The sequence below is a fragment of the Capricornis sumatraensis genome, chromosome 4 (genome assembly GCF_032405125.1).
Source record: "Capricornis sumatraensis isolate serow.1 chromosome 4, serow.2, whole genome shotgun sequence".
Lineage (NCBI taxonomy): Eukaryota > Metazoa > Chordata > Mammalia > Artiodactyla > Bovidae > Capricornis > Capricornis sumatraensis.
Genome location: NC_091072.1, coordinates 70,321,006 through 70,347,603, shown reverse-complemented (window position 1 = coordinate 70,347,603; position 26,598 = coordinate 70,321,006). Strand labels below are relative to the sequence as shown.

The 26,598-nt window shown below is 53.1% G+C and overlaps 1 protein-coding gene across 1 annotated transcript; it reads left to right on the top strand.

Annotated features, from left to right (window-relative positions):
* PDE1B (phosphodiesterase 1B) lies at positions 1 to 25,064 on the top strand. The gene is made up of 15 exons (XM_068970021.1): positions 1 to 110; positions 15,809 to 15,922; positions 17,076 to 17,258; positions 17,439 to 17,505; positions 17,834 to 17,950; positions 20,275 to 20,415; positions 20,832 to 20,932; positions 21,019 to 21,144; positions 21,262 to 21,363; positions 22,336 to 22,456; positions 22,758 to 22,839; positions 23,132 to 23,240; positions 23,622 to 23,752; positions 24,447 to 24,565; positions 25,019 to 25,064. Exons 1-14 carry the CDS (start codon positions 1 to 3, stop codon positions 24,548 to 24,550), a joined length of 1,608 nt encoding a protein of 535 aa, XP_068826122.1. The 3' UTR covers positions 24,551 to 24,565; positions 25,019 to 25,064.
* The last annotated feature ends 1,534 nt before the right edge of the window (positions 25,065 to 26,598 follow it).

Genomic DNA, 26,598 nt, shown 5'->3' with positions numbered 1-26,598 from the left:
ATGGAGCTGTCCCCCCGCAGCCCTCCCGAGATGCTAGAGTCGGACTGCCCTTCACCCCTGGAGCTGAAGTCAGCCCCCAGCAAGAAGATGTGGATTAAGCTCCGGTCTCTGTGAGTCTCCGGGCCAGGGGGGGAAGGGATCTCAGGGAGCCTGAAAGAGGGGGGGTGTAGCTGGAGCCGGGCCGGTGGATTCTCTGGGGCACACATGTTGGCAGGTGCGAGGACATAAGCTGCCCGGACACGCGTGGCCAGGCCACATGTGCAAGGCATGTGCACAGCAAGCCGGCCGCTTGGAGCGGGTTTAGGAGTTGCAGAGCTAACGAGGTGCCTGCAGACCCCCGGGTGACACATGCCGCGCAGAGAGGCGGCACAATATTTGCGGTGTTGGCAGGGCTGCGGACGGGCAGCTTTCAGGAGGTGCCAGGCTGACTCACACGTATCCATGTGCAGGGTTGGGTAGATGTGAGGCACATCACATGTGTGTGCATGAGTGTCCCAGGGTCACAGAGAGGTCTGTAGAGTGACTGCACACAGATGCAGGTCCAGTGCATGGGGATACTTGTGCCAACCTGTGGGTCATACGAATCTTGGCTGGGATTGGTGGTTTCTGCCTCCTGCATCCTACAGAGGGTGGGTGGGTGGGGGGGTTGCCCCGTTCCTGAGCTGTTCATCTCTCTTGGGGCCTGGAAACACACTCTGCATATTAATGATGGGGGACCCACCTAGGATCTAGAGAAGGGGGCAACCCTGTCCTGGGAGAGAGGGTGCAGAGCCCCAGCCTGGGAGCTGGGGTGGTGGTGAGGGGAGATTGGCTGACTGGGACAATAACTGTCAAAGCCTTTTTGTCACTGTAGGGTCTCCCAAGGATCTCCAAGCACATCGAGGCATCTTTTCTTATTTTTGCAGGAAGAGGGCATGTGGAGAGGAATAAATGGGAAAGGGAAAGATTCAGGTGTCCCATACTCCAGTTCTAGGGAAGGAGAGGAAGTTTTCTTCCTGCTTATCAGAGAAGAAGAGGATTGGTTCAAAGACAAGCCATGTACCATGTTTATCTCTCTGTCAGCTGCCACCCGATAATCTCTGCAGTCTGTTGATCCTTAACCAGAAAACAAGAGAAAGTGCTGCTCTCCCTGCTATGACTCCCCATGGCCCTAGGAGAGAGGCTGCAGATGTTTGGTGAGGAAATACAGGGAACACAGCCTCAACACGCAGTTGCTCCCCAATATTCTCAATTGTGAGCACTGAAGCTTTTCATTTCTAGGTTCCGGCAGAGGGAGAGATGGGGATAGAATATGGATAGATGCTTATAATTGTGTTGTTTTAAAAATACTTCACCTGTGGCGATAAGATGATGCCTTTATGTTGGGCTGGTGGGTCTGATTTACATACCAGCTGCTTAGAAAGGCCTTAGGGAGAATGGAGGCACATTGGGCAACAAGGCTTGGAATCCAAATGTGCTTCTTGGTCCCCTCCTTTGCTGCCTCTGGCCAGGGCAACTTGCAGGCTCCATGAATCCTTGGAATGAGGTTCTGGGATGAAGAAATGGAAAATCGGGTTGAATCAATTTTTGTTGGGAGGAGCACCCGGGTGATTCTTGATAGAAAACCCTGCTTTGTTGATGGTAACGAAGCTGGCAAGAAGGGTAGGTAGGGAAGTGGTTGAAAGGCAAAGAAGGGACCTCAGGGTCTAGAAATAGGAGAACCCAAGCATCCTAGGATGCTTTCCCACAGCACGAGTGGCTCATCATATCTTTCCCTTGCCTCTGTTCCAGGTAAGGGGCCCTGCAAAAGAGGTGGGTCTACCCATTTCACTCTCTCCCACACCTTTCTAACCACGAAGCTTTTCTGGAAGCAGATTGCAGTTGCTTCCTCTAGGGTGAGAAGTGGTCTATGGCAAGAAAACAGGACCCTCAGAAGGAGGCACTGACACCCAGGGCAGGAAGGGAGTGGAGGCAGCTGCCCCTACAGAGCCTGTTAGCTGAGACATCCTTGCAGGAGATCACGGTGGACAAGGATCACTAATCTTATTGATGAGATTGTTCTGGTTTTCACTCACTTCAGCAATCTGGTCCTTAAGAGTGCCAGCTACATGTCATAACTTATCCAGAGAAGTACCATCTCCTCAATATTAATTACCAAGGATAGACTCCCAGTCTCAAAGCAGAGGAAGATCGTGATACCAAGGGAGATCTGAAGTTGATAGCTTACTGGATTTGGCCCTGTTTGAATCCTGGGGAGGCTTTGCCAGTCAGATGAAGGGAAAGCAAAGGACTGAGGATTTTTTGCTGAGTAGGAGAGGGAGACAGCTCTCAGGGTTGAGTGGTTTCTGAAGAGGTGAGCAAAGAGGGCATTTCCACCTTAAACAGAAATCGAACTCCCATCCCCATCCCAGTCATCACTTGTACCCAAAAAGGCCCAGATGGGAAGGGGCTATGGAGTCTGGAAGCAGGGAGATGGGCATGGTTATCTCAGGACTAGATGCTGAACGGGCTTCCCTGGTGTCTCAGACAGTAAAGAATTTGCCTGCAGTGCAGGAGATTCCAGGTTCGATTCCTGGATTCGGAAGATCCCCTGGAGAAGGGAATGACAACTCACTCCAGTATTCTTGCCTGGAGAATCCCATGGATAGAGGAGCCTGGCAGACTGCAGTCCACGGGGTCGCACAGAGTCAAATGAAGACAGATGGAATATATATATTCTGCTGCTTAACATGTCCTATCTCCTCCATCCCAACTACCCTTTTAATTTCTAATCTGGGACACTGAGGGTCTCTTCAGGAAAACTGGGCCTGATATTTTTTCTTCTGGTTAAAAAAGCCCATATGAGTATAATTGTGCAGGGCAATTTCTTCTTGGGAAGGGTATCCAGGAATTCTATTTTCCATACTAGCACTCTGCCAAAGATAAATTCAGAATCTGGAGCATATTAGCTGTTGGATTTCACCTCTACCTAGGGGAAATTTTCCTAACTAAGCCGATTCGTAAGCTGAGGCACGAGAGACACTGAGCGAGGCACTTCAGGGAAAATGGGTTAAACAGGACAAATTTCAGCATCTCTAACATTGAGATGAAGGACTGGGCTAGTCTGCCCACTCTTCTCTGAGACCAGAGAGCCTTGAGGAATGTGGGGGAGGGCCAGTAGAAATGGAAAGGTTTTTCAGTGTCTTGCAAAACAAGAAAAACTATGAGTGGAGATCGGTTTGCCATCCTTAGCTCATTCATTCATCCAACAGCTCTTAATCGAGTGCCTCCTGTGGGGCAGGTGAGGTGCTGGATGCCGGGGATACGGTAGAGGGCAAAATGGACCCAGTCCCTGATTCTGTGGAGCTTGTCATATGGTTCAACTCCATCACAGAGAGTGGAGAGTAAGGGAGGCCCCCTGCTCCTTGTTTTATGATACCCACCCAACTGGTAAAATTCAACCATTCTGGTTTCTGCTTTATCGCTTACTTTGGAGGGGGGTATACACAGTACAAGGACATATATGAATTCTCTCTCTCCCTCTCAGGATAGTACAAGCCTCACTCTCTTCTCTTTGCTCCAGTTTCTTTTGAAATTTTACAGACAAAACTTCCCTCTTCCTTGGGATAGTATAAAACAATCCCCTTCTCTTTTCCTTTCTCCACATGGTGCTCGCTCAGGCTTCCATGGTTTAGACTCAATGTCCTAAGCTATGGTTCAAGGTCATTTCAGGGGAGCTGGAGCAAGGACACAGTCGGGGATTATTTTTACCCATCTTTGTTGCATCGGAATCTAGTGTGCTACCCAGAACATAATAGGCACTCAATAATTGCTCTTAATTAAAGGAATGAACACGTGAATGAATGAGTATACCTGTATATGTCACAGAGCCCAGTTCCGTCTCTGATTCTGTGGTGCGTGTGTTCCTGTGTCCAGTGGGGGAGGGGAGTAGGCATGGGAATTGGAGAAAAGGAGAGGTTGTTTTTGTTATTGTTTTTAGAGGGTGATGCTCAAAAGTGGTGGGGTTTGAGAACCTCCGAACAGAGCCTGGAACTGAAGGAGTTACAGAAACAATCTGGGTATGTGAACAAGATGTATCAGAATGAAACTGTGAATGCCTGACATGTATACTTATGTATCTGGTGTATCTAGGTAAAGGCTGATGTGTCTGACAAGGACAGCCGGTGACGTCAGAGCTCCATAATGATGCCTCTTTGTTTGTATGTTTAGAAACAATATGTGTGAAAATAAATATGCACTTACCTGAATACCCGACATTGCCCTATGTATGAATGAGATGATGTATTTGTGTATGTGAGTGTGTCTAGGTAATGGAATGGTATGTATGTGTGATCTGCGCATGTGTCTGTGACACGCTCAGGTTTTTGGACAATCCCGGGGAGAGCAAATGCGCAGGAGAAAGCAGCCGAAGGGCCGGAGGACGCCTCACTGGCGTCTTCTAGCTTTTGCCCCCGTTTTGGGTGTGCCCCACGGAACGAGCTTCTGTGGCTCCTTTTGTGCTGCTCTCCTTCTTTCTCTGCACATGGCTGTGGAGCTGCCATGAAGACTGCGGGATAAACGGTGGCTCCTTGGGCCTCTGGAGAAGGAGCATCATTTCTCTGAGGCCTTGGTGGGAATGGCTTTTAGTTCCTTCCTCCCTGGATCGCCCCTTCCTCCTTTATTTCCAACCCTGGCAAAGGGAATCCCTCCTCCCTGGGTTTTATATCCCCTCTCCCATCAGAGGTTTCTATTTCCCCCGTCAACTTTGTCTTGAATGAGGCATCTCTTGATGGTTGAGTGTGGAAAATTCCTGCAGTAAGCTGAGGGGGATGTGCAGAGAGAAGGGGAATTCAAATTCCGAGCAGTGGAAGAACTTCACAAACCTCTGGTCAGAATAGGTGGCTTCAGGGGAGAGACCAGGGAGGCAGGGCGGTGACGGTGGAGGGGCAGAGGGAATATTGGGAGACTTGAGTTCCTGTTCCCCCTCTGCCAAAGGCTAGCTGCATGATCTTGAAGTCACATAGTCTCTCTGCGTCCCTGTTCTTTATTTGGTATCATCCATGTGAAAGTGGTTTTTAAATGATAAACTCTGATGCTGTTTCAGCCTGGGAGAGCTTGCTGGGTGAAGAGGCAGCAGAATAGTAATAAATGGGCAGTCATTGGTTTGGATGATGAGAAAAATCAAGATTCAAGAGGCAGGAATATGAATGAGATAGTAGGTTTGAGTCCTGGTGTCTGAGGCCTGATTTGGAAGAGTCTTGGTGATGAGTGGTTGATGAGAAGGTGAGGCAGGTGACTGAGCTTAGAGAATAGGAGGCTGGGTGGGCTAGGAGGAGGGCTGTCCCACAAAAGGCGTGGTCTTCTAAGGTCAAAAGAAAAGATGACAGACTTACTCTCTATCATCTTTTTTTTCAGCTGGGCAAACTAGAAGTGGATGGAGCAATTGCCCTTGTAAGATGTAGCGGGTGCAGGGCGCCTAGGGACTGCTGTTGGTGAGTGCCAAAAGCACTAGGGAAACTCCCCTCTGGCATTTATCCTAAGTCTCTAGGCCTGGGGTGATATGATCAGCTATGACACATGCTATTTTAAAGAATCTGTGTAGTCCCTTAGAACCCAACTACCACTCTGCTTGCCCTGGAGGCTGGTTAAAAAGACCATGGAGATCCCACATTTGAGGCTGCAGTTAGCGCTTTTGCCAGGAGGAGGGTGCAGTAGGTTGGGGATGAAGCTGGAATTGGAAGGCTAGGTGAGAGACCCAGGGGGAGGGAAGCGTGGATGTCTCCAGACCCCTTCCACTTGCCCCCCTGTACAGGGAGCTCCTGAAGTCAATGCAAGCCAGGGGTTCTCTCACATCTTCCCCTCTTATTTTTCATACACCCCCATCAGACTGGGACAGAGGAACTAAGAAACTCAAGAGAGATCTTTCCTCTTATTGTGGCTTTAAAGGGATCATCAAGGACTTGTTTTCAGCTTTTCTGCTCCCTCTGTTTTCCTCTTTGATTTTTCCTGCATCTTTTCCTCTGCCCTTTCCCGCCTTTGTTTCCATCTCTCTCTGGCTTCTTTTTCTCTGCCGGGCACTATGGTGCTCTCCTCTCGTGTCCCTCTTCCTCTCTCTCCCTATTCCCTTCGGCTTACCCCCTCATTCTGGCCTTCCGTGCTCCTAGTCCCCACTCACCCTGGCCAGGAGTCTGGAAATATCCCTGCCCACCCCGGGGGTGGGGCTTCTCCAGGCCCAGGTGTCCTTGTGATGGTTCAGGGCAAGTTTGCTGTAGGCACACTTTGAGGCCACCTTAGGAGTCCAGCCTCAACTCCTGTATTCTACAAGGCCTTTCTTTTGCCTTCTCAGTGACCTCATCCTCCCAGCTCCTCTAGGGAGAAAGCCAGGTAATTGCCTTTGAGTCTCAGGGGACTGATTTTCACAGGTACAGAAGTTGAGTAGCTATTTTCCAGCTGTCCCCAGGACAGCAGCAGGGAAAGAGGGACAGAACCAGGGCAGCAGGTGGGCTGCAGGTGAGACCACTGGGAGACTGGAAGTTGTTAGATAATGAGATTGTCCCCTAAAGGAGGAAGACTTAATGGGGAGAGAATCCTGGGAATAGTGAGTGAGGCCAAGAGGAGACTTCAGGGGGAAGAAAGGCTACTCAGAAGGGAAAAGTAGAAAAGTGAGTTGTGACCCGCCCGTTGCAGGGAGGTCCCTAGTGCCAGAGCCCTCGCCCTTCTGTCCCCCACGTCCCCAGTCCTACAGAGGCTCCTCTCCCCTCAGCATCTTCTACTACATCTTCTCCCTGTCTGGGAAGAAAAGAGCAGGTTAGGATATAACTTCAGCATCCCAGACCTGGCAGAAGTCCACTGAGGGAGCTGGGATGGGGTTTTGATGGCTAAGCAGGTGTGGTGGGGAAAAGGGCATATCCAGGGAGAGGCCTGGGGGCTCAGGGCTGGGAGGAAAGCTGCAAAGCGGGTGCTCAGGTGGTACCATGTTGGATTCAGCCAAGTCCCCAGGTCAGTTGATTCCACAGCTGCAAGGAGAAGTCAGACTTGCCAATAATTACAGTGGCTGCAGTGGGATGATTAGGCAGCCAGCTGGTGTTGGCACCGTTTAGGCTGAGAAGGGAGCTTGCCTTCCAGGGGGGCTTAATGATTCTCTGGCAGGCAGGACCTGGGGGCCAGAGAAGCTTCTTTCCTTCCTATTCCTTGGCTTCTCTGCTTCTCTGTTCATCAGCTCTTGTACATCTAACTTGGCACCATCCTCCTAGTTCTCGCCTCTGTGCCCACCTTGTTTGGAAACTTGTCGGGCTGAGTGAGCACGCATGCTGACAGTGTTGCCAGGCTCCCTAAACCCCAGCCTCCTGTCTACAAGCAGTAGCTTTAGCAACCCCAGTCTGAGAGAACTATAATAAATCAAATTGCACCAGACTCATCCCAAACACTTCTTTGTCCTGACTGTTCTCTTCCTTTATATTCTATGAAATGCCAAGAAAATATGCTGTTCTTTTCACTGAAGCAAGATGGACTGAAGATAGACGTGCAGGAGAACTTCCTGGAAAGTTCATGGAGGTTAGAATGTAATCTCCCTGGGATAAAGAAGAAAGCCACACTGTTCCTTTAAAGCATCAGTTTCGGGCTAAGTTGGGTGAAGCAGTGAGCCAGTCAAAAAAGATAAACTCCTACTCAGGCACCCTATTTTCCTAGGGTCTCCAACCCAGGCACTGACTCTGAGAACCATAACTTGTTACAGAGAGGGAAACTGATGCCCAGAAATAGTTGGTGAAGTAGGGGCAGAGCTGGGACCAGACTCAAATCCTGCTGATCCACAATTCAGAGCTACTCCCATAGCACTGGCAGTCAGTCCCTTGCCAAGCTTCCAACTCACTCTCCCATCTCAGGCCACCTTCAACATCTGTTAGGTTCCCCAGAAGCAGGGCATCTGCTGGGAACATCTGTTGGGATGTGGTTCGGAGGGCTGGTGGGGTGGTCCATGTGGAGGTGGTTAATGAGCAGAATTAAATCGTGCAGGGAGGGAGAAGAGGTGTGGCCAAGTGAACCAGAGCCAGAGTTCTGAGCTGGGTTCAAAGTTCAGAGTTCTGAGTCTTCCCCTCACCTTCCTGCCCACCTTCCTATTTTCCTCCCTCTTTCAGGGGCTGAAGCCGGAGGGAGAGGTGACTCATTTGTGTACTGGGCAGGGAGCTGGGATGTCTGGGTTCTTATTATTCTGGGCTAAGGCTCTAGCTACTTAAGATTACCCACTTCCTCACTGATCTGAGCTGCACTGGGCTGTTGCTAGGAACACCTGTTAGAAACGGTTCTAGGCAGGAGGCAGAGGAGGAGTTAGCTGCATACACACTCCCTTCCCTCTTCCTCAGTGTTTCCCAAACATTCTTCTGCAGCACTTTTCAAATCTCCTTTCCTGTCCCTTTCTCCTGCCCCACCCCCCCATCTTGCTCCACTTGCCAGGTTTCTCTCCTTCCCCCACTACCCACCCCCCTTCCCAGGTGCTGCCCATCCGCTCTCCACCCTTCTTCCGTCCAGCTCCTCTGCCCAGTGCCTAGAGAGCTCGCACCACTGCTGCCGTGTCCACCTGAGGATTGCTGCCTCCAAGGATGGCACTCTAGCTCTGTCACTAGGGGGGCTATTTTTATCTCTGGAGCCACCTCCGCCACCGTGCCCAGCCAGCCGCCCGAACCAGGGCTGCCTATGTAGCAATGTGAAACCAGGGGTGTGGCAGTGCTTGGGAAAGGTGGGGGTCTGGCTCTTCCTGGTTTCTGGAGCTCCGTGCTCGGCATGTCCCCAGTTTCTGCTTCCCTGCTCTCTGTGGAATAAGGAGCCAGGGAAGAGCCCCTGACATCTGGAATGGTGGTGGTGGGGATACAGGCTTTTCTATTTCAGGGGCCCTGGGTACAAGGGTGGGCACAGGGGGCTTTGTTCATGGAGCACTTGTAATGAACCTTTGCTGAATTAACAAAAACAAAAACTAAATGGTACTCTTTCGCATTCACCCATCACTTTACAGTTCCCCAAATGCTCTTGTATGATCCCTTGTGAGAAGTCCATGAAGCTTGAACTTGCCCATTTTACAGACAAGGAAAATGGAGCCCAGGGTGTCTCGTTCAAGGTCATACATAGTGCTAAAAGGCAGGCAAGATCTCCTGATCTTAATTAATATCCTCTTTCTACTGGATTTAGATGATTTCCTTGATTTTTTTTTTTTTCAGTTTCTGAGATTTTTAAGCCTTTAGATCAGCCAGTTAATCCATTCCTCAACAGCCCTCCAGCCACTACCCCTTACACCCCTCTTTTCTGACCGGGGGCAGAGTCACCTATGCTTTGCTTATCCCTTATCCCAACTCCTGTTCTTCAGGGCAGGTGAGGAAGGGTGCGGATAGACCAAGGAGGGAGGCATGATAGTTGGGCTGCTTGCTGTTTTAAAACTACAGTTAATGGCTAGAGGAGAATTCGCTGGGGTCATCACATCTATGCTCTTGCTCTCAGTCTCTTTAACTCAGAAGTAGACTGTGGCATGTGTGTTCATGTGAGGGTGAGTGGGTATGTGTGAACCCTTTTCCCCAGGAAGGGACAGTGGTTGATCAATGTCCTTTCTAATTAGGAAGAGTTAATAACAGGCTGGTGAGACGAGCGTGGTGGGATGCCTACTGGGATGATGCAGCATGTCTGTACTTGGGGTGATGTGGTAAGCCGTTATTTGCCCAACTAGTTTTGGTTCTACTGGGCAAGGGAGCAGAGGGATGGACAAGATATCCTCTCTGGAGCTTTTCTAGTTTAAGAAATCTCTACCTTCCAGTAGGAGGGTTGGGGTTAGTGCCTACTTGGCTTGGGGGCTAGGCCTGGAGTCAGGTGAGGAGGGGACACTGCCCTGAGTTGGTGTTTGCTGGTGTACCATCTGCGGCCACTCCCACCCCGTCTCTATCTACAGAGCAGGCCGAATGACTTGTCTCATCCCCGAGGGGCAGTTCCAGGTCTCTGACTCCAGGACTAGTCCTTTCTCTCTAAAAACACTTGCTTCATGGCTACCAAGAGTTTACACAACCTTGTAGACATTTAACCTTCGTTCCTCTTTGCTGCTGAAGCCGACTTCCACTCGTCCCAGTAATCCCCCAAACTTCATTTGGTTATAATCCTTCAAGGCTATAGCACAGTGACAGGGTATTTTAGTTTCTCCCTGCTTTTGGTGGGTAGGGGTGCAGTGGACGATGAAGCAAGACTTCCCATCATAAAATCCTGCCTCTTAGCCCGTTTCTTTTCTCTTTCTTCTGTCATACTCATCCCCTCTAGTCGCTTTTACTCACCCCTACATCAACCCTAGACCGTCGATGAAGGAGATTGTAGTTGCGCGGAACCCTCTTCACCAGCTGCGCTAGGCTTCTCCCGGGCTCTCCTAGGCCCCGCCCAGCCCCTCCGCTGACCAATCGCAGCCCCCATGCGCTTGTATTGGTGACGTCACCCCATAGCCAATCGGGAGGCGGGCTGGGGCTGTTTGCGCACATCCACCCCGCACCGCAGAGGCCGGGTTCTTCCCTTGCTAGAACCTGAGCGGGAGCAAAGCCTGGAAGAGAGAGAGGGGGCCTTGGTCCCGCAGGCTCTTCGTGGGCTATCCCGTCATTCTGCCTCTGGGCTGCAAAGACCTCTCTCCAGTCAGTTCACGGTTATTTCCCAGTCCCCGTTTGACAGATGAGAAAACTGGGGCTGGGAGTATTCAACTCTCCTAGCCTCTCGGTTTCTTTTCGATGAGCAAGTCCTGACTTTCAGTCACTGCTTGGGTGGGGGCTTTCCTCCTTGTTGAGCGGGTCTCTGGGTAAGGATACCCGGAAGCGTAACTTCAGCAGGCCCCCTTTCTGCAGTTTCTAGTTCTCTTCCTGTCTTGCTTCCGTCCTTGCAGGTGGGTTAAAGCTCATTTTGAAGAGTGGCCCCGGAAAAAAGACCCTGAGAGGGAGCCAAATCTGCTTTCGCCTAGCTGGGGCGCTCTTGGAGGGCTCCTTCCACCCCACTGCAGACTTCCCCTTCAGGACGAAGCCAGGATGGCTCCCTGTCCCTGTCCCCTTAAGCCTCCTGCTAACCCTTCCCGTCCCCGAAAGAGGAGCCCCACCTCCTCAGAGCAAGGGGCTGGCTTATGCTATTTCTGTCCTTTCTGGGATTCTTCTGAGAACAGACTCTTGTTTTCAGTCCGATTCAGATGTGAAACTTTTCCCGCGGCCTCTCACCCAGTTGTGGGCTGGGTCTCTGCCTCATCACTCGTTCCGGCTAGGCTCCTCCTGTTCCCCTCCCCTAAATTCTCTCTGTTCAGTCAGTAAGTCACTTTTGCTGAGACCTAGAGAAGGAAGTCAGGGGCCTAAAAGGGAACCACTCCCCTCAGGGGCCCAGGGGCCTGGGGGGCAGCGTTTTGATACTCTGGAGTAGAGAACTTTGATTCCCATGGCCAGCCCTGTTCCTGTGCAGAGGAGTCACCTCCAGGGTCCTATCCTCAGGTAGGCTCCAGGGAGGAAGGGAGAGGGGAGAAGGCGGACCGGAGGACAGGCTGCTGTGGGTCTACTACTTGTAGTTTGGTAGAAGAGCAGGATCAAGACTTGACAGTCCCATATGGGTGTGTGTGTGTGTGTGTGTGTGTGTGTGTGTGTGTGATTAAGCAGTGGCAGGTGACTTAGCAGTATTTTCCCTCTTTCTCTCCCTCCTGAACCCCAGCATTCTTAAGACCTCACATTCCTCCAATATCTCCTCATCTCATCTTAAAAACACAAAAGGGAGATAGGATTCTTCTTTCAACTCCCAGTCCCTTAGCTTGAGGCTACTCTGTCCTAAGCTCTCTACTTACAGTGATCCTTCAGGGAGTGTGGGTGCCAGAAGTAGTGGGAAGGGGCTTTGGAAATCACCAGAGCATCTGATGGGGGCTGGAGAGCTGCACTTGTCTGGGGCATTGGGATTATTACTGCCCAGAAGCTACCTTTTCCAGCTGGCTACCTAGAGCTTGGGAGAGACTGAGGCCTCCAGGGGTCAGGCCCTGAGACTTTCCCGTGGTGTGGGGAAGGTAAAGGAGGAAGAAGTGGAGATGGTGAACCAGCGCTAGGAGTGGAGTGGGAGGACTCTTGGGAAGGGAGCTTCCAGTTTTCCTTAGGTCTGGATGAGGACTGGACAGGGGTCAGCATCCTACCCATCCAAGCAGACGAATGGCGAGGTGAGGACTTTGGGTGGGTCTGGGGAGATCCTAATTCTAAAGGGCGTCAGAATCCGAGAGGCCCCCCACCAGGCCAGGAAGTGTCGTGGGGAAGGTTATGTAACTCCAAGAGGGGGAAATTTAGCACCTGGATCCTTCCAGCTGCCCGAGTCCAGGCCCCCTCCTTGGACACCCCGCTTGTCAAATTTATTCTTTAATCTTTCTTTCCGTCCCTCCCCTCTCCTTCTGGTATCTGGATCATGTTGGGTTCAGATTTCAACAGGAGCTGTAAAAGAACTTCTGGACAAGATCGAGAGGTGGAGGCGGGAGGAACTTGGGGGGAGGGCTGTGTTGAAAGCCAGCCTACAACCACGCTCTTCTCCCTAGGCTGAGATCTCAATTGTGAGCACTGGCAGATAGCCCCCCACCTGATTAATCTGCCCCCTTTCCCTTTTATTTTGTTCAATGAACATTTACTGAGCACATGCTGTGTGCTCTGAGCACAGCTGCCAGGACAGACAAGTCATCATGAGTGCGATCAAGACACCCCCAGTTTCCTGTGAGTCTGATGGTGTTCACAGACAACATCATCCCATGAAGGACAGATGCCTGACACTGAAGGAGCTATGATGCAGTGGCGTCCTTCCTCACTTTTGGTGTTTGGGGCACAGTTAGGCTCCAGTAGAATGAGTGTTAGGCTGGCCAACCTGATTGAGATAGACAAGCTGTGTGACCCTAGACGAATCATATAACCATCCCCGTAAGGTGATTGTGGTATGTAATTATAAAGGAGAGATCATGGTCATTATCATCCTCTCATTTCCTCTGCTAGAGGGCTTCCTAATTACCAGCCTCCATCCAAATTAGGCTCACCATTCTTCACCTGGACTTGGGATCAAGAAGGCAGGTGCTTGCTGGATTCGAAGGGAGTGAGGTGTGAGCTGGGTAGGGCAGGCATGATGCTGGTCAGTTAATTTTAATACACATCATGTTTGTAGAGCCTCAGTGTATATGCCAGGCCTTTTGCATGAGTTATTGCGTTTAATTCTCATATTAACAGCTCTTCCCAGGTGGCTTCCCGGATAGCTCTGTGGTAAAGAATCTGCCTGCCAAAGCAGGAGGTGCGTGGATCCTTGGATCGGGAAGTTCCCCTGGAGAAGGAAATAGCACCCACTCCAGTATTCTTGCCTGGAAAATCCCATGGACAGAGGACTTGGCAGGCTTTGGTCCATGGGGTTGCAAAAGAATCAGACAAGACTGAGCTACTAAGCAGCAGCTCTTAGGGGGGACGGGGGGCGGGGTTAGTGCTGCCCATGTGACACCACAGGTAGTTTATTATAAACCTCATTATTTTACAGATGAAGGAATTGAAGGTTGAAAATAAAGATTCTCAAACTTTAGGGTGAGTTAGAATTATCTGGGATGTGTGTTAAAAACACAGATCCTTGGACCCAAACCTTAGAAAATCTGGTGAAGTAGGTGTGTGGGGAGACCCAGAATAAAATTTTTCACCAGTATCCCAGGTGATTCCGATGCCGGTGGTCCATAGGCCACACTTTGGTAGACACTGGTGAAGAAGTGACTTGGCCAGGGCTCATATCGAGGAAGTGAGAAGTTTGAATGGGGGGTTTCTACCTCCCAGAGCTGTGCTGGGATCCTGCGTTTCTGCATTGGAAGTAGGGTTGCACAGCCTTCCCCCCCTCCCTCCCTCTAGGCCCATTGTGAGGATAAAAGGAGATAATGTAGGAGAAAGCAGTTTTTAAAATGTAGAGCTGGCAGCATTGTTAAGAGATTATGCGAATACATGCAAATGAGCACCCGTGGGCTTGGCTGCTCACTTTGGGAGCCTGTGCTAGGATGTGTGTTTCCCAGGGTGGCTCCAGAAAGAAGGCAGAACTTGGGTGGTGGGCATTGACCCCTAGTGGGCAGAGTTTTCCGTTGTAAAAAAAGGCTGATTGAAGTGGAAGATTAGGGCTGGGATGGGAAAAGATCGGAGCAGGGGCCTTTCCTTCTTCCTGGGTTGTGTCCCCAGACTCTGGCCATGGGGACTGACCGGGAGAGGGCAGCCCCAGCTTGTGCCTGGGCCCTAGAGACAGCGGTACCTCTTTGCTGTGTGATCCCTGGTCGGCTCTCAGTCGCCACTTTCCAGCTTATTGGCTGGAAAGCCTTTATGTTGTCAGCCTCTGCGCCTCCTCCCTAGTGAAGCCTGGGCTGGAGCTGGGCTGTACGGAACCAGGGCTCTTCCTCATGGAACTGCCTGCTCTTTTCACGTGGAGAAGGCGCAGCAGGGAGGCTGGGGGTGCAGTTTGAGGATAACCCACTGAGGAGGCTGCAGCCTTCCTCCAGCTTCTTTCCCCGCCATTTTCCCTCTTTCCTTTCTGCCTCATCTGCAATTCAGACCTGTCTTTGGCCAGGACTGCTGGTCCCTGGGGTGAGAGTTGGCCGGTGATGCTTCCTGGGGCTGGCTATTTTGGGCACCCCTATTCCAAAGCTGCTGAGACCCCAGGATTCTAGAGCTGCTTCTGTTCAGGAATGCCATTGTTCTCCCTCCCGCAGCATCCCTGGGAATCGATGCTAATTTCAGCCTCTGGTCCCTGACTCATACTCTTCTCCCTGACTCATAGGGTGACCTTGGGTTTCTGAAGCCCCTCTCAGTGGGGAATTGTGCTGGCCACTGTTTCACCTCACCTTGCTTTTAGGTGGGGTGGGGCAGAGCTGGGAGAAGGAGCCAGAGGGGGATGTTTCATCGCTTTCTTTAAAATCACCACCTAAAGTCAGAGAGCTTTGTGTACCTATGACTGCCTGGGCTGGTCTCAGGTAGTCATAAAGCAGACTTTTAAGAAACCACCCGGTTAATCCCTGAATTCGTGAATGCAAAATATGAGGGATGGTCCCTTCAGGCAAAGCATCCAGTAAGTGAGACCCCTGACCCACCCTCACCACTTTGGCTCTGGGGGAAGCTGCCTCACAGCAGAGGTAGGGGAAGGGTACAGTCGCTCTTTGCCAGAGGCTGTCTCTGGAGTGACACCAGGGAGGCAGGGGTTAATCTTGCGCTTTGTCCCGGTTGATGGATTCTGGAATCATAATCCATTAGCTCTGCCTGGATGGAGTGAGGCCAGGCGAAAGCATTCAGATTGGTCTTTGTTCTGTGTCTTCGCCATCCCTGCAAGGGACAGAGGGACTGTGGACATGTACCCCCTCCCTGCCCAAACCAAGAGACATAATGAAAGAATGCTGGGGGCCCTTTTGATGGCTGTTGTTCCCAAAGTCCTCTATCAGAGGGAAATAGGCAGTTTCATCTCTTGGTTATTCAGACTATGAAACAGATCATCCTCAAAACATCACCCCAGGGGCTTGTACCTGCCTAATTCTGCTGGGCCCCAGGCAATCTAAACAAGAGTTTTCAGGAAACACTGACTAAAGGGGAGGTGTTGAGAGGTCAAAGGTGGGTGGGGACTGTGGAAGAGCCTGGGGTTTAACTTTGGAGGGTAGATAAACTTAGTACAGGCGATGGCAATGGCCTGTGATGAAAAACATTAGCTGCTGTTATTCTGTTAGAAAGATTAATGTGCTATGGAAGGCTGTGGCTGTTTCTGGAACACGCATCCTATTAGAGGTATCCTGTTCTTTTGACAAGGTAGCGGCGCCTAAGCAGGTTCTCTGTACCCACCCCCCCCAATCCCCCCACAGGCTGCGCTACATGGTGAAGCAGTTGGAGAACGGGGAGGTAAACATTGAGGAGCTGAAGAAAAACCTGGAGTACACAGCTTCTCTGCTGGAGGCCGTCTATATAGATGAAACTCGGTGAGAGTGGTGACGCGGAGCGGCGGGGAGAAAACCCACACACAGAAGAGAAAGATGCCAGCCAGACACAGTGATCCAGGGACGGGGAGTCAGACAGAAAGCTGGGGATAGACACGCATGACAGGGCCAGAGGAGGGAGGCGGGAAGTGAGGACAGATAGCTCTGTAGGTAGGATTATCAGCAGAGATAAGGAGGCAGAGGAACAGGCGAGACTTGCAGAGAGAGACAAACACAGATTATCAGGAGGAGAAGACCTTTCCAGAGCTGGCAGGGACTTTAAAGCTCATCGCGTCCTCCCCTTCTTCCCAGGGCAGAGGCCTTCCAGACCTGCCCTGCCCGGGTCACACGTGGCTAGTGAGGCTTCAGATGTAGCAAGTGTGAGCTGAGATGTGCATGTGTATGTAGAAAAACATGCTGGATTTCAAAGACTTGGAAAAAAGAATGTAAAATGTCTCATTAATATATTATATATTGATTGCATGTTGAAATGATGGTACTTTGAGCATATTAGGTTAAAGGAAAGTTATCATTTAAGGAGATTTCACCTGTTTCTTTTTACCTTTTGAATATGGCTGCTAGAAAATTTGAGCTAGGTGGCGCTAGTGGTAAAGAACCCACCTGTCAATGCTGAAGACACAACAGACTTGGGTTCAACCCCTGGGTTGGGAAGATCTCTTGGAGGAGGGCATGGCAACCCACTCCAGTATTCTTGCCTGGAGAATCCCATGGACAGAGGAGTCTGGCGGGCTTCAGTCCATGGGGTTGCAAACAGTCAGACGTGACTAAAGCAACTTAGCACGCACACAAGCACTAGAAAACTTAGAATCACTTATATATGGCTTGCATTTTATTTCTGCTGGACAGTGATGCTGGTCTGGAGCATCCTTGACAGGTGATATCCCTGCCACTGGCTGCTTGAATGCTTCCAGAATTGGGGTGTTCACTCTCACATAGTGACTTGTTTCATCATTGGCAACATCAGATAGAGAAACAGAAGTAAAAAGGCTTAGCTAAAGAAAGACAAGGGAGGGTCAGCGAAGGGAGAAGCTGGTGTGAGAATTTCCAGGGTGTGGGGTGTGGCTGGGCTCAGGGTCTCCAGCCTGTGGAAGCACCTGCAGTCTTTCCTCAATGACTCCCCCTCTTGGGGCCTCAGGCAAATCCTGGACACGGAGGATGAGCTGCAGGAGCTGCGGTCTGACGCGGTGCCTTCGGAGGTGCGGGACTGGCTGGCTTCCACCTTCACCCAGCAGACCCGGGCCAAAGGCCGCCGAGCGGAAGAGAAGCCCAAGTTCCGGAGCATCGTGCACGCAGTGCAGGCTGGCATCTTTGTGGAGCGGTGAGGCTCGCCGCGTCCTGCCTCCCTTGGCCCCTGGCTGTGGCCCTCTTTCCCAGTGGGGGCTTCCAGCACTCCACTGTATCACCAGCCCACGTACCCCTGGCCCAGCCACCCAGCCCCGCCTGATCAGACCCCATGATCAGACCTCACTCCCAGGCTCCTTTCCTTCTTTTCCCTCAGGATGTTCCGGAGAACGTACACCTCTGTGGGCCCCACCTACTCCACTGCGGTCCTCAACTGTCTCAAGGTGATCCTGGGGAGAAGGTTGGGGGCGGTGCAGAATAGTCCTCAGGACTTTCAGACTCCTGTGGGGCGATTTTTACTTCCTTTTTAAATTGTCATTTCCTTGGTTCTCAAAACAACTTTGACCCACTTAAGAGCCAAACTCCTGACTTATTGTCACTCCCATACTGAATGATATCCGGGAAGAAAGAGGCCTGTTTACCACTTATTTTCCTGCTTCCCATGTGTCTGTAATCATTGGGAAGTCCTCCTTGAAGTCTAACTGCAGCCCTTGCTGCTGCTGGGATGTCCCTCTTGGGAGGCTCCCTGCTTAGTTCCTTGTTTCTCCATAGAACGTGGACCTTTGGTGCTTTGATGTCTTTTCCTTGAACCGGGCAGCAGATGACCACGCCCTGAGGACCATCGTTTTTGAGCTGCTGACTCGGCACAACCTCATCAGCCGCTTTAAGGTTGGGCAGCCTCCTCCCTCTGCTTCTGGGCAGGGTTCCCCACTCCCACCACCCTACTCCTACAGGCAGATTCTTCGGGCTCTCTGGCTCAGTCTCACTGTCGGGGAAGTCACCCTGTGCCCACCGCAGTCTGGCCTTTCCTCCTCTTGCTGCAGTCCCAGCCTCTGGCTTCATGTATTGCTTTCCAGGGGAAGGCTCTAGCCTGTGGCTATCCAGCCCAGGGTTCTGCCCTCTCCTTCTTTGCTCTGTCCCCTAACTTGTCCTCTCCAGCCCGGCTGCAATTCAGCCCCCTGTTTCAGCCCTCCTGCCCATGGACACTGGAGGCCTGGGGTCCAGAGGCTATCAGCTGGTGCCCTGCAGGACTAATGTGTCTCCATTTTTTTTTTTTTTTTGGCGGGGCGGGGGGTGGGGGGGGGCTCTTCTCCTCTCCCCCTCCGGCTCTGTCCAAGGAATTTTATGGAAAGGATCAGCTCTTGGCAAGGTTAGGTAGGGCTGGAGGAGGGGAGGGAGGGTGTGAACTCCATTTGCTCTTCAGCTTGGCTGGCCGGGAAGAATATGGGATTAAAATCTTCTTCAGATCCTGTGCCAGGAGAGAGCGTCTTTGGGGAACAGAGGCTGGAAAAAAATCACTTCCTTGTGGAGAAACCGCAGTTGGAGGATGAGGGGGATATTAGGTCTGCACTTGGGTGGAGTGACAGTAGACGTTAGGTCGGAGAAGAAAGTGTGTGTTTTGAGGGGGATGTATGAGTGTGCTCTCAGTCGCTCAGTTGTGTCTGACTCTTTGCGGCCCCATGGACTGTAGCCCACCATGCTCCTCCGTCCATGGAAATGTTCAGGCAAGAATACTGGAGTGGGTTGCCATGTCCCATGGAGGGGCTTGAGGGGTGGTCAAAGGAGTCCAGTAGGAAGGCCCTCCCAGAGGGCTCTGGAAGGTTCCCTGCCACCCTCTGCCTCCACCTCACCATAGCAGAGTACTGGTGTGCGAGAGCCTTTCCTTGACCCTTGACTCCTCCTTTCCCAACAGCTCTCAAGGGAGTTCCCAGAACTTTGGTAGGATGCTCTGAGATTCTCTTCAGGCCTCCCTAAGGCCTGTTCTTCTGCCGTTTCATTTTCTTCTTTGCAATCCTGCCCTCTCCAGGAGAGAGAATAACAGGGTTGTCTTTTTCCTAAGACTTTTCTCAGCTCACATTTCTCCAAACTGGCTCTCAGACTTCCTCCAGACACCAAGGAAGGATGGTTCTGGGGGACCCCAAGAGTTACTACCTCAGGTTGGGTTTGGCCCAGCTCCAAATCGCCTTGCCTCAAGGCAGTTAGAGAGAGGAGTCTTCATGCTCTAGCGTTCTTGCCCAGTAGGGACCCCAGTTGGAGCAGCTCTTTTAAGCTCCACATTCCCTTTCTGGGCACCCGGCCCCTCTCCTGCCCCTCCCCTTCCCTTCCCTTCCTCCAGGGACTCCATGGCAACGCAAAAGCAAGGGCAGTTGTCATGGAAACAGTCCTTTAAAATTCCCTGAATTTGGGGCACAGCCCTCCAGGGGTGGGGGCGGGGGATGTTAGGGTCTGACTGACTAGGGCACGGCCTCTGTGTCTCGCCACCGCTGCTTATCTCTACAGAGGGTTCCCCAAGCCCTGAACCCTGCTCTCCTCGCAGCCCCAGAGATCCAGGGACAGGTGCAGACACCAGCCTTCCCCTCTGGGGGCCTTGGGCCTTTGAAGGAGGTGAACATGCCCCAGGGCATATGCAGAGACCTAGACAGGATTGAGCCTGATAGAGCTCTGGCTCCTGGCGCTTGCAAGCGTGCGTGCGCATGTGTGTGTGTGTGTGTTTGGTGGACAGAGGGTGGGGGAAGGCTTCTCAGAGGTAGGGGTGATCTACCTTGGCTAGAGGGTCCTCTCCGGGCCTTCTTATTCTTTCCCCTGCTTCTGAGCCCCTCTCCATGGTATTGGTTTGGGGATGGGGTGGGGTGATTGGAAGGTAGGAGGGAAATTTTCTTTCCTCTTCTTAAAAATCTCCAGGGGAATAATAATAATTACTCTTGGGAGAGCACTTGCTAAGTACCTTGTATTGTACTTATCTCATTAAATTCAAGGTAGGTGGTAGTATCTTCACTCTTCCATTAAGCATCAGAGGCACAGGGAGGCACGTGGCTTGCCCAAGGTCACGCAGCCAGCGGGTGTGGAGCCAGGGTGCGCGCCCGGTTCACTGCAGGGCCAGTGCTCCCCTAGCCCTGCCGTCTCTTCATGAAAGGGCCTCACTGACCTCTGTCCGCGGTGGCCTGCCATTTGCACATCCTCCACAAATCTCAGTTGCCCCTCTCCCACTGCAGATTCCCACTGTGTTTTTGATGACTTTCCTGGATGCCTTGGAGACAGGCTATGGGAAGTACAAGAACCCTTACCACAACCAGATCCACGCAGCTGACGTCACCCAGACGGTCCACTGCTTCTTGCTCCGCACAGGGATGGTGGTAGGTGCCCTGCAGGTCACGCTTCTGGGATTCAGGGTCTTATGGCTGCAGAATCGGGGAGTCCAGCCTACAGTCGATACGCTCATTTCCTTTTTTCTCTCTTCGGGTCCTCTTCTTTGGCATCCTAAAGTCTTTACAGAGTCAGGTTGGACTTATTCACTCTAGAGAATTCCTGGGTGGACCGTAACTTCCTGGGCAGCGCTGGGGCTGTGTGGCCAGATGCAGAGGGAATATTGTTAGTAGGGATGGAAGAGGGTCTTTGGCTGTTCTGGGAGCTGAGAAACCTGACTGCATTTAGCCCAAGAGCTGGACATGAAGAATGGACGGGCTGGGGTGAGCGGTCCAGTCTGTGTGTGGAGGTCTTTGGGCGGCCGACAGGGGTCAGCCCCCTCTCATCGTCTGTCTCTCTCTCCCAGCACTGCCTGTCGGAGATTGAGGTCCTGGCCATCATCTTTGCTGCAGCCATCCATGACTACGAGCACACTGGCACCACCAACAGCTTCCACATCCAGACCAAGTGAGGGGTGGGGATGTGGCGGGGTGGGGGAGGGTGGGCAGCGGTGGCCGGCAGAGGGCTGGGCCTGGTGACCTTGTGCCTTGCAGGTCGGAGTGTGCCATCTTGTACAACGACCGCTCAGTGCTGGAGAATCACCATATCAGCTCTGTTTTCCGAATGATGCAGGACGACGAGATGAACATCTTCATCAACCTCACCAAGGATGAGTTTGTGTGAGCAGAAGCCAGGCGTGGGCATCCCTGGAGACCCCCCCACCCCAGCCCCCTCTTCCTGCTCCCTAGGCCTCCTGTCTAGCAGTGCTGATCACTCCTCGGGTTCTGTCCCTTCAGAGAGCTGCGGGCTCTGGTCATCGAGATGGTGTTGGCCACAGACATGTCCTGCCATTTCCAGCAAGTGAAGTCCATGAAGACAGCCTTGCAGCAGCTGGAGAGGTGGCCTCTGGTGGGGTGTGGCTGGGGAGAGGCCAGAGTTGGGGGGCTGTGAATTGGAGGGCATCCATAGGGCAGTGAGTGTGCCAAGTCTTTACCAGGATGTAGAAACTCTCCTGGCTCCAGGTGTCTGAGGGTATCTGGTGTATGTGACGGATGTACGCACCTGGCCTTGGGTTTGTGGACGGCTCAGGCAGCTGGACTACTGGAGAGTGTTTGAGTTGAGGGTCTGAGATTGGTGTCCTCAGGGAAGCTTCAGGACAGGCATACTCTAGAATGTAATGGAAAAGTGTGAGAAGTGAAAATGATATGCCCCCCTCCACAACAGCTCACTGCCAGCCCCCGCTCTAACAGGGCTACTGGGAGAGTTGTGTGAGGTTAAAAAAAAAAACACAGAACAAATGTCATAATTACATCTAATGTTGCTTAAAAGTGGGTGGGAGTATATAAATGTAAGAGAGAACAGACTGTGTTTGTGTGTGTCCTGAAGGTGTGTGTTAATGTACGGTGTCTGTGTGTGGGAGAGTGGGCAGGGTCAGAGCGTGTCATTGTTGGCGAATCATAATAATAATTATTATTATAATAATTATAGCTAACATCTACCAAGCACTTATTAGGTGCCAGACACTATTCTAAATACCTATATGTTGTATGTCATTTAATTCTCAGAACAACTCTCTGTGGCAGATCCTGTTTTGATTCCTACTTAGAACTGGGAAAAATGAAATATGGAAATTGCTGCACATCACACAGCCAGTGTGTGAAACGTATAGTGAGGATTCGATTCTGGGCCCTCTGATTCTGAGAGCTTGGGGTGTTTCCTATACATATGTAAGTGTGTGTGTGTGTGTATCTCATCTCAGAGGGTATTTGACATTAGATCTGAGAGAGAGAGTGTGATGGGAAGTTAGGAATGGTCCAGGCTTCCTTTTCCTAAACGATCAGTCTCCCTTCCCTTGCCGCCTGCCCCGACAGGATCGACAAGTCCAAGGCCCTCTCTCTGCTGCTTCATGCTGCTGACATCAGCCACCCCACCAAGCAGTGGTCGGTTCACAGCCGCTGGACCAAGGCCCTCATGGAGGAATTCTTCCGCCAGGTAGGGGGCATCTTTGCCCGCCCCTGTCCACGGGGCCTTCTCTCCCCCATGTTTTCCAAGTTCCCCGTTGCTCCTCCAGCTCCTTGTTCAGCTGCCTGCAGCTGCCAACCTGATCCCAGACCCATGGGATAGAATGTCATCTCCGAAAAGCTTAACAGTCATTGCTGGCAGTGGTATTTGCATGCGGCTCATTTCCAGGTCAAAGGCACAGAGCCCCCTCTTCTCCCCGGCAGCCCCTCTACCCGCAGCTGCACCCCACCGGGTAGACTGAAATAAGTCCCCGCCCTGTCTGCTCCCCCAGGGTGACAAGGAGGCCGAGCTGGGCCTGCCCTTTTCTCCGCTCTGTGACCGCACTTCCACCCTCGTGGCGCAGTCCCAGATTGGTGAGTGTCCCTTCCTGCAGGGAGGAGAGGGTTGGGAAAAGTCAAGGATGCTGGCTGGGCCAGGTCAGACGGCTCCCAGTCCCCATTCCTGTCAAGGCAAGCCGCTTTGCTGGAGCGTGGAGGGCCGGGGTGGAGTTCTCTGGGGTCACATACATCATCACAAAGGTTGCCCCCACTGGGAACTCTTGAGCCCCAGGTGACTGTTCCGTGCAGCTGGGGGCACCGGCGTGCCGGCCAAGTCCTCTGCGCAGCCCCCCAGGTCAGCCTTGTCCGTGTGTTATCTGCACTGCAGGCTTCATCGACTTCATTGTGGAGCCCACGTTCTCTGTGCTTACTGATGTGGCTGAGAAGAGTGTCCAGCCCACCGGGGACGATGACTCCAAGTCTAAAAACCAGCCCAGGTGAGTGAGGGTGGCTGGGGTGACCTGAGGGCCCACAGAGAGAACTGACTGGTGGGGGAGGTGGAGAAACAGTGACTCCTCTGTTGTGGGCCACACGTGGGGGCGAAAGGATGTGGGCAGAGGGTGTGGCCTGCACCCGCGCCCCCTCCACCATATTTTAACCTCTCCTATTAGCTGTCTTTTCTGCCTTTTTGGCTAATGCTGTTTTCATTTTCCTTCTAGTAGAAGGCAAGGTATGGAGAGGGGTGGGAACTGGGAGGTACTTAGCCGAGGGAAAAGAGAAGGATGAAGCTTCCATCCCCTCTACTCTTGAGGGCTGGGAAGACCATCCTGGGGTGGGCGGGGTCTCACCTCCACAATGTGGGCGGGTCCTGCTTATAGCTTCCAGTGGCGCCAGCCTTCTCTGGATGTAGAAGTGGGAGACCCCAACCCTGATGTGGTCAGCTTCCGCTCCACCTGGACCAAATACATTCAGGAGAACAAGCAGAAATGGAAGGAACGGGCGGCAAGCGGTGGGTCCACTGGGAGGATAAGGCCTTGTCGGGAGGGCGGCTGATGGAGCGACCGTGCTGTGCCTAGTCGCTCAGTCTTTGCGACCCCGTGGACTGTAGCCCGCCAGGCTCCTCTGTCCATGGGGATTCTCCAGGAAGGAGTACTGGAGTGGGTTGCTATGCCCTCCTTCAGGGTATCTTCCCAAGCCAGGGATCGAACCCAGATCTCCCGCGTTGCAGGCGGATTCTTTACCACCTGAGCCACCCACCAGGGAAGCCAAAGCAGCAGTAGGCCCATTTTCCCGAAACCCCTTAAGCAGCCCTGTGTCCGACGCCTTCCCCGGGTTGGGAAAAGGGATCAGGCACAGGCTGACCCACCTGGAATGTTCTAGAATGGGGGCTGGAGAAAGATAGGGACAGCAGTTATTCCACCGCCCGAGGGGCCCCGTGCACACTGGCGGCCTGCCAGTGGTGCCCTGAGGCTGTGGTAACCAGGTGGCCCTGGCTGAGGCATCTCTTCCTTAACGTGGGGGCTGAGGGCTGTGCACTTTAGCAAGGCTGGGGAGCCTCTCTCCAGGTGGGCACAGGTGAATGTAGCTCAGCTTGAGGGAAGGGGGTGTGTGTGAGAATCACTCCCTTCTCGCCACATATTCCTTGGGTTTGGGGAAAACATCCTGCTCAGTCTGGTCCCAGCTTCCTTCCCGCTCTCCTGCAGGCATCACCAACCAGATGTCCATTGACGAGCTGTCCCCCTGTGAGGAAGAGACCCCAGCCTCCCCTGCCGAAGACGAGCACAACCAGAACGGGAATCTGGACTAGCGGGGCCTGGCCCAGGTGGGCCTCTGGCGGTGGGCGGGCAGGAGGGCGAGGCGGGCGTCCGACAGGCCTCTTGGAAGGGGCATCTCTGGGCTTCAGCAGAGGCGAGGTTCTCCCTCGCTCCTTCCAGGTGGGAACCTGGAGGAAGTGAACACAAAGGCCCAAGCCGGGGCCTAGGTGGGACACAGGGGTGTCCTGCTTCTTGGTCCAGGCCCTCCAGGAAGAGAGGGGGCAGCTCCCCAGTTCGGGGTGGGGCTGAGCAGCTCTGAGTGAGGGCCAGGGGAGGCACAGCCAGGCCCCAGGCTCCGGAGCTCAGCAGGGCATGACTTCATCCCAGCACCCCCCGTGCCCTTCTTCTGCAGGACATTTTTTGTGCAGCTGTACCGGGCGCTGATTGGGGGCGGGCCTGAAGGTAAGGCAGGCTGGAGATGAAGGCAGAGATCAGAGCACTGAGGTCTTCTTTTCCCTTAGGTCCTCACTGAGTCCAGGGTGTTCGATGTCATCAGCACCATCCGTCGGGACTGGCTCCCCCATATGCTCCGAGGGAGCGTGGACGCCGAGGAACAGAAAACCCACCCGAAGGATGAATGCGAGAGATTGTGGGGTTCGGGGAAGGGCCCCTCCCCACCCGACACCCATTGGGGCGCACTCTACTCTCCCGGTGGCAAGACTGGGAAACTTCGGGCTCCCAATGGTCACTGTGTCCATCCCCCTCCCTCTGGACTCTCCCCGTGGCCAGATGACTGGTTGGAGGGGAGCTTCCTGGAGGTTTCCCAGGGCTTGGGGGGAGGGTCAGAGATGCCAGCCCCCTGGGCCCTCCCCCATCCTTTTTGCCTCCAAGTTTCTAAGCAATACATTTTGGGGGGTTCCTCAGCCCCCTACCCCAGATCTTAGCTGGCAGGTCTGGGTTCCCCTTTTCCTCCCCTGGGAGGGGCTGGAACAGGATAGGAAGCTGGGGGTTTTCAGAGCTCTGCACAGGGAGGGGCGTGGGCTCCTTCAGGGCCTGGCACCTTTCTAGGGCCTGGGAATGGGGGCATCCTCTGTACCCCAGACCTGCACTGCTTCACCCCCACCCCCGCCCAGACTCTGCAGTCTTCCCTCCCTCCCATTCTGGAATGGTGACGGGGAGGAGGAGCCAGAGAGGGGGCTGAGTGGGGGGGTCCTCAAGGACCTGTCACCTGCCCTGGCCGAGTCCTGAACCCGTCGCCTCCTTCCCCTCCCCTGGGGCCGGGAGGCTCCCATCCGACCAATGTCTGTAAAGTGCTTTGAGGTCTCCCCAGCAGAGCACCTTCAGGATGCATCCTAGAGCACAGGCGGGAGAGCTGGGTTGGGGTCAAGGGCGCATGGGGAGGGTGAGGCATCCTCAGCAGTCCTGCGTTGCTGACAGAGAGGGTCCCGCCCTTCCAGCCCCGGCCCAGGAGGCCCCTTCCTGGGGCAAGTGGGCAGTGGCGGGTGGAAAGCAGCCGGCAGCCCAGCCAGGCCCCCGCCCCTTCCTCTCCTCAGGCTCCTCTGGCCCCGCTCTGTCCCAGGAAAGGCCCAAGTCCAGTGACTGCCCTCCTCCTTCCTTGTAAATACCAGACGTGCATTTGTACAGTGGGCCCTGTGCGTGTGAAGTCGTAGCCACGGTCTTTGAGACCTGCCACCTGCCACTCGTTCCTCCTGCCCCACCCAGAGAGGGGTAGAGACGCATGTGACTGACCCCTGTCCTCGGTCTCTCGGAACCCTGCTATAGCCAGAGGTCAATAAAGAAGGGAGACCAGGCCTGGCTGTGTGTGTTGTTTGCCGGGTGAAAGTGCACTGGGCGTCTTCACGTGCAAAGTCTCTTCAAGCGGACAAAACCCTGGTGCTGTGTGTGCCCTGTTATATACGGAGGCCAGAGAGGGGAGGTTCTGCCCGAGGGTGCGCAGCAGGGCTGGCAGAAGGGACCTTCCACTTCTGAAGTGCTTTTTATTCTCTCCAGCATACCACTTCTTCTAAAGAGGGGTGAATCTTGCCTTCCCTCCACTGCCTGAAAAAATCAGAAGCGGTGGGCAGGAGAGGCCTGGCTGTGG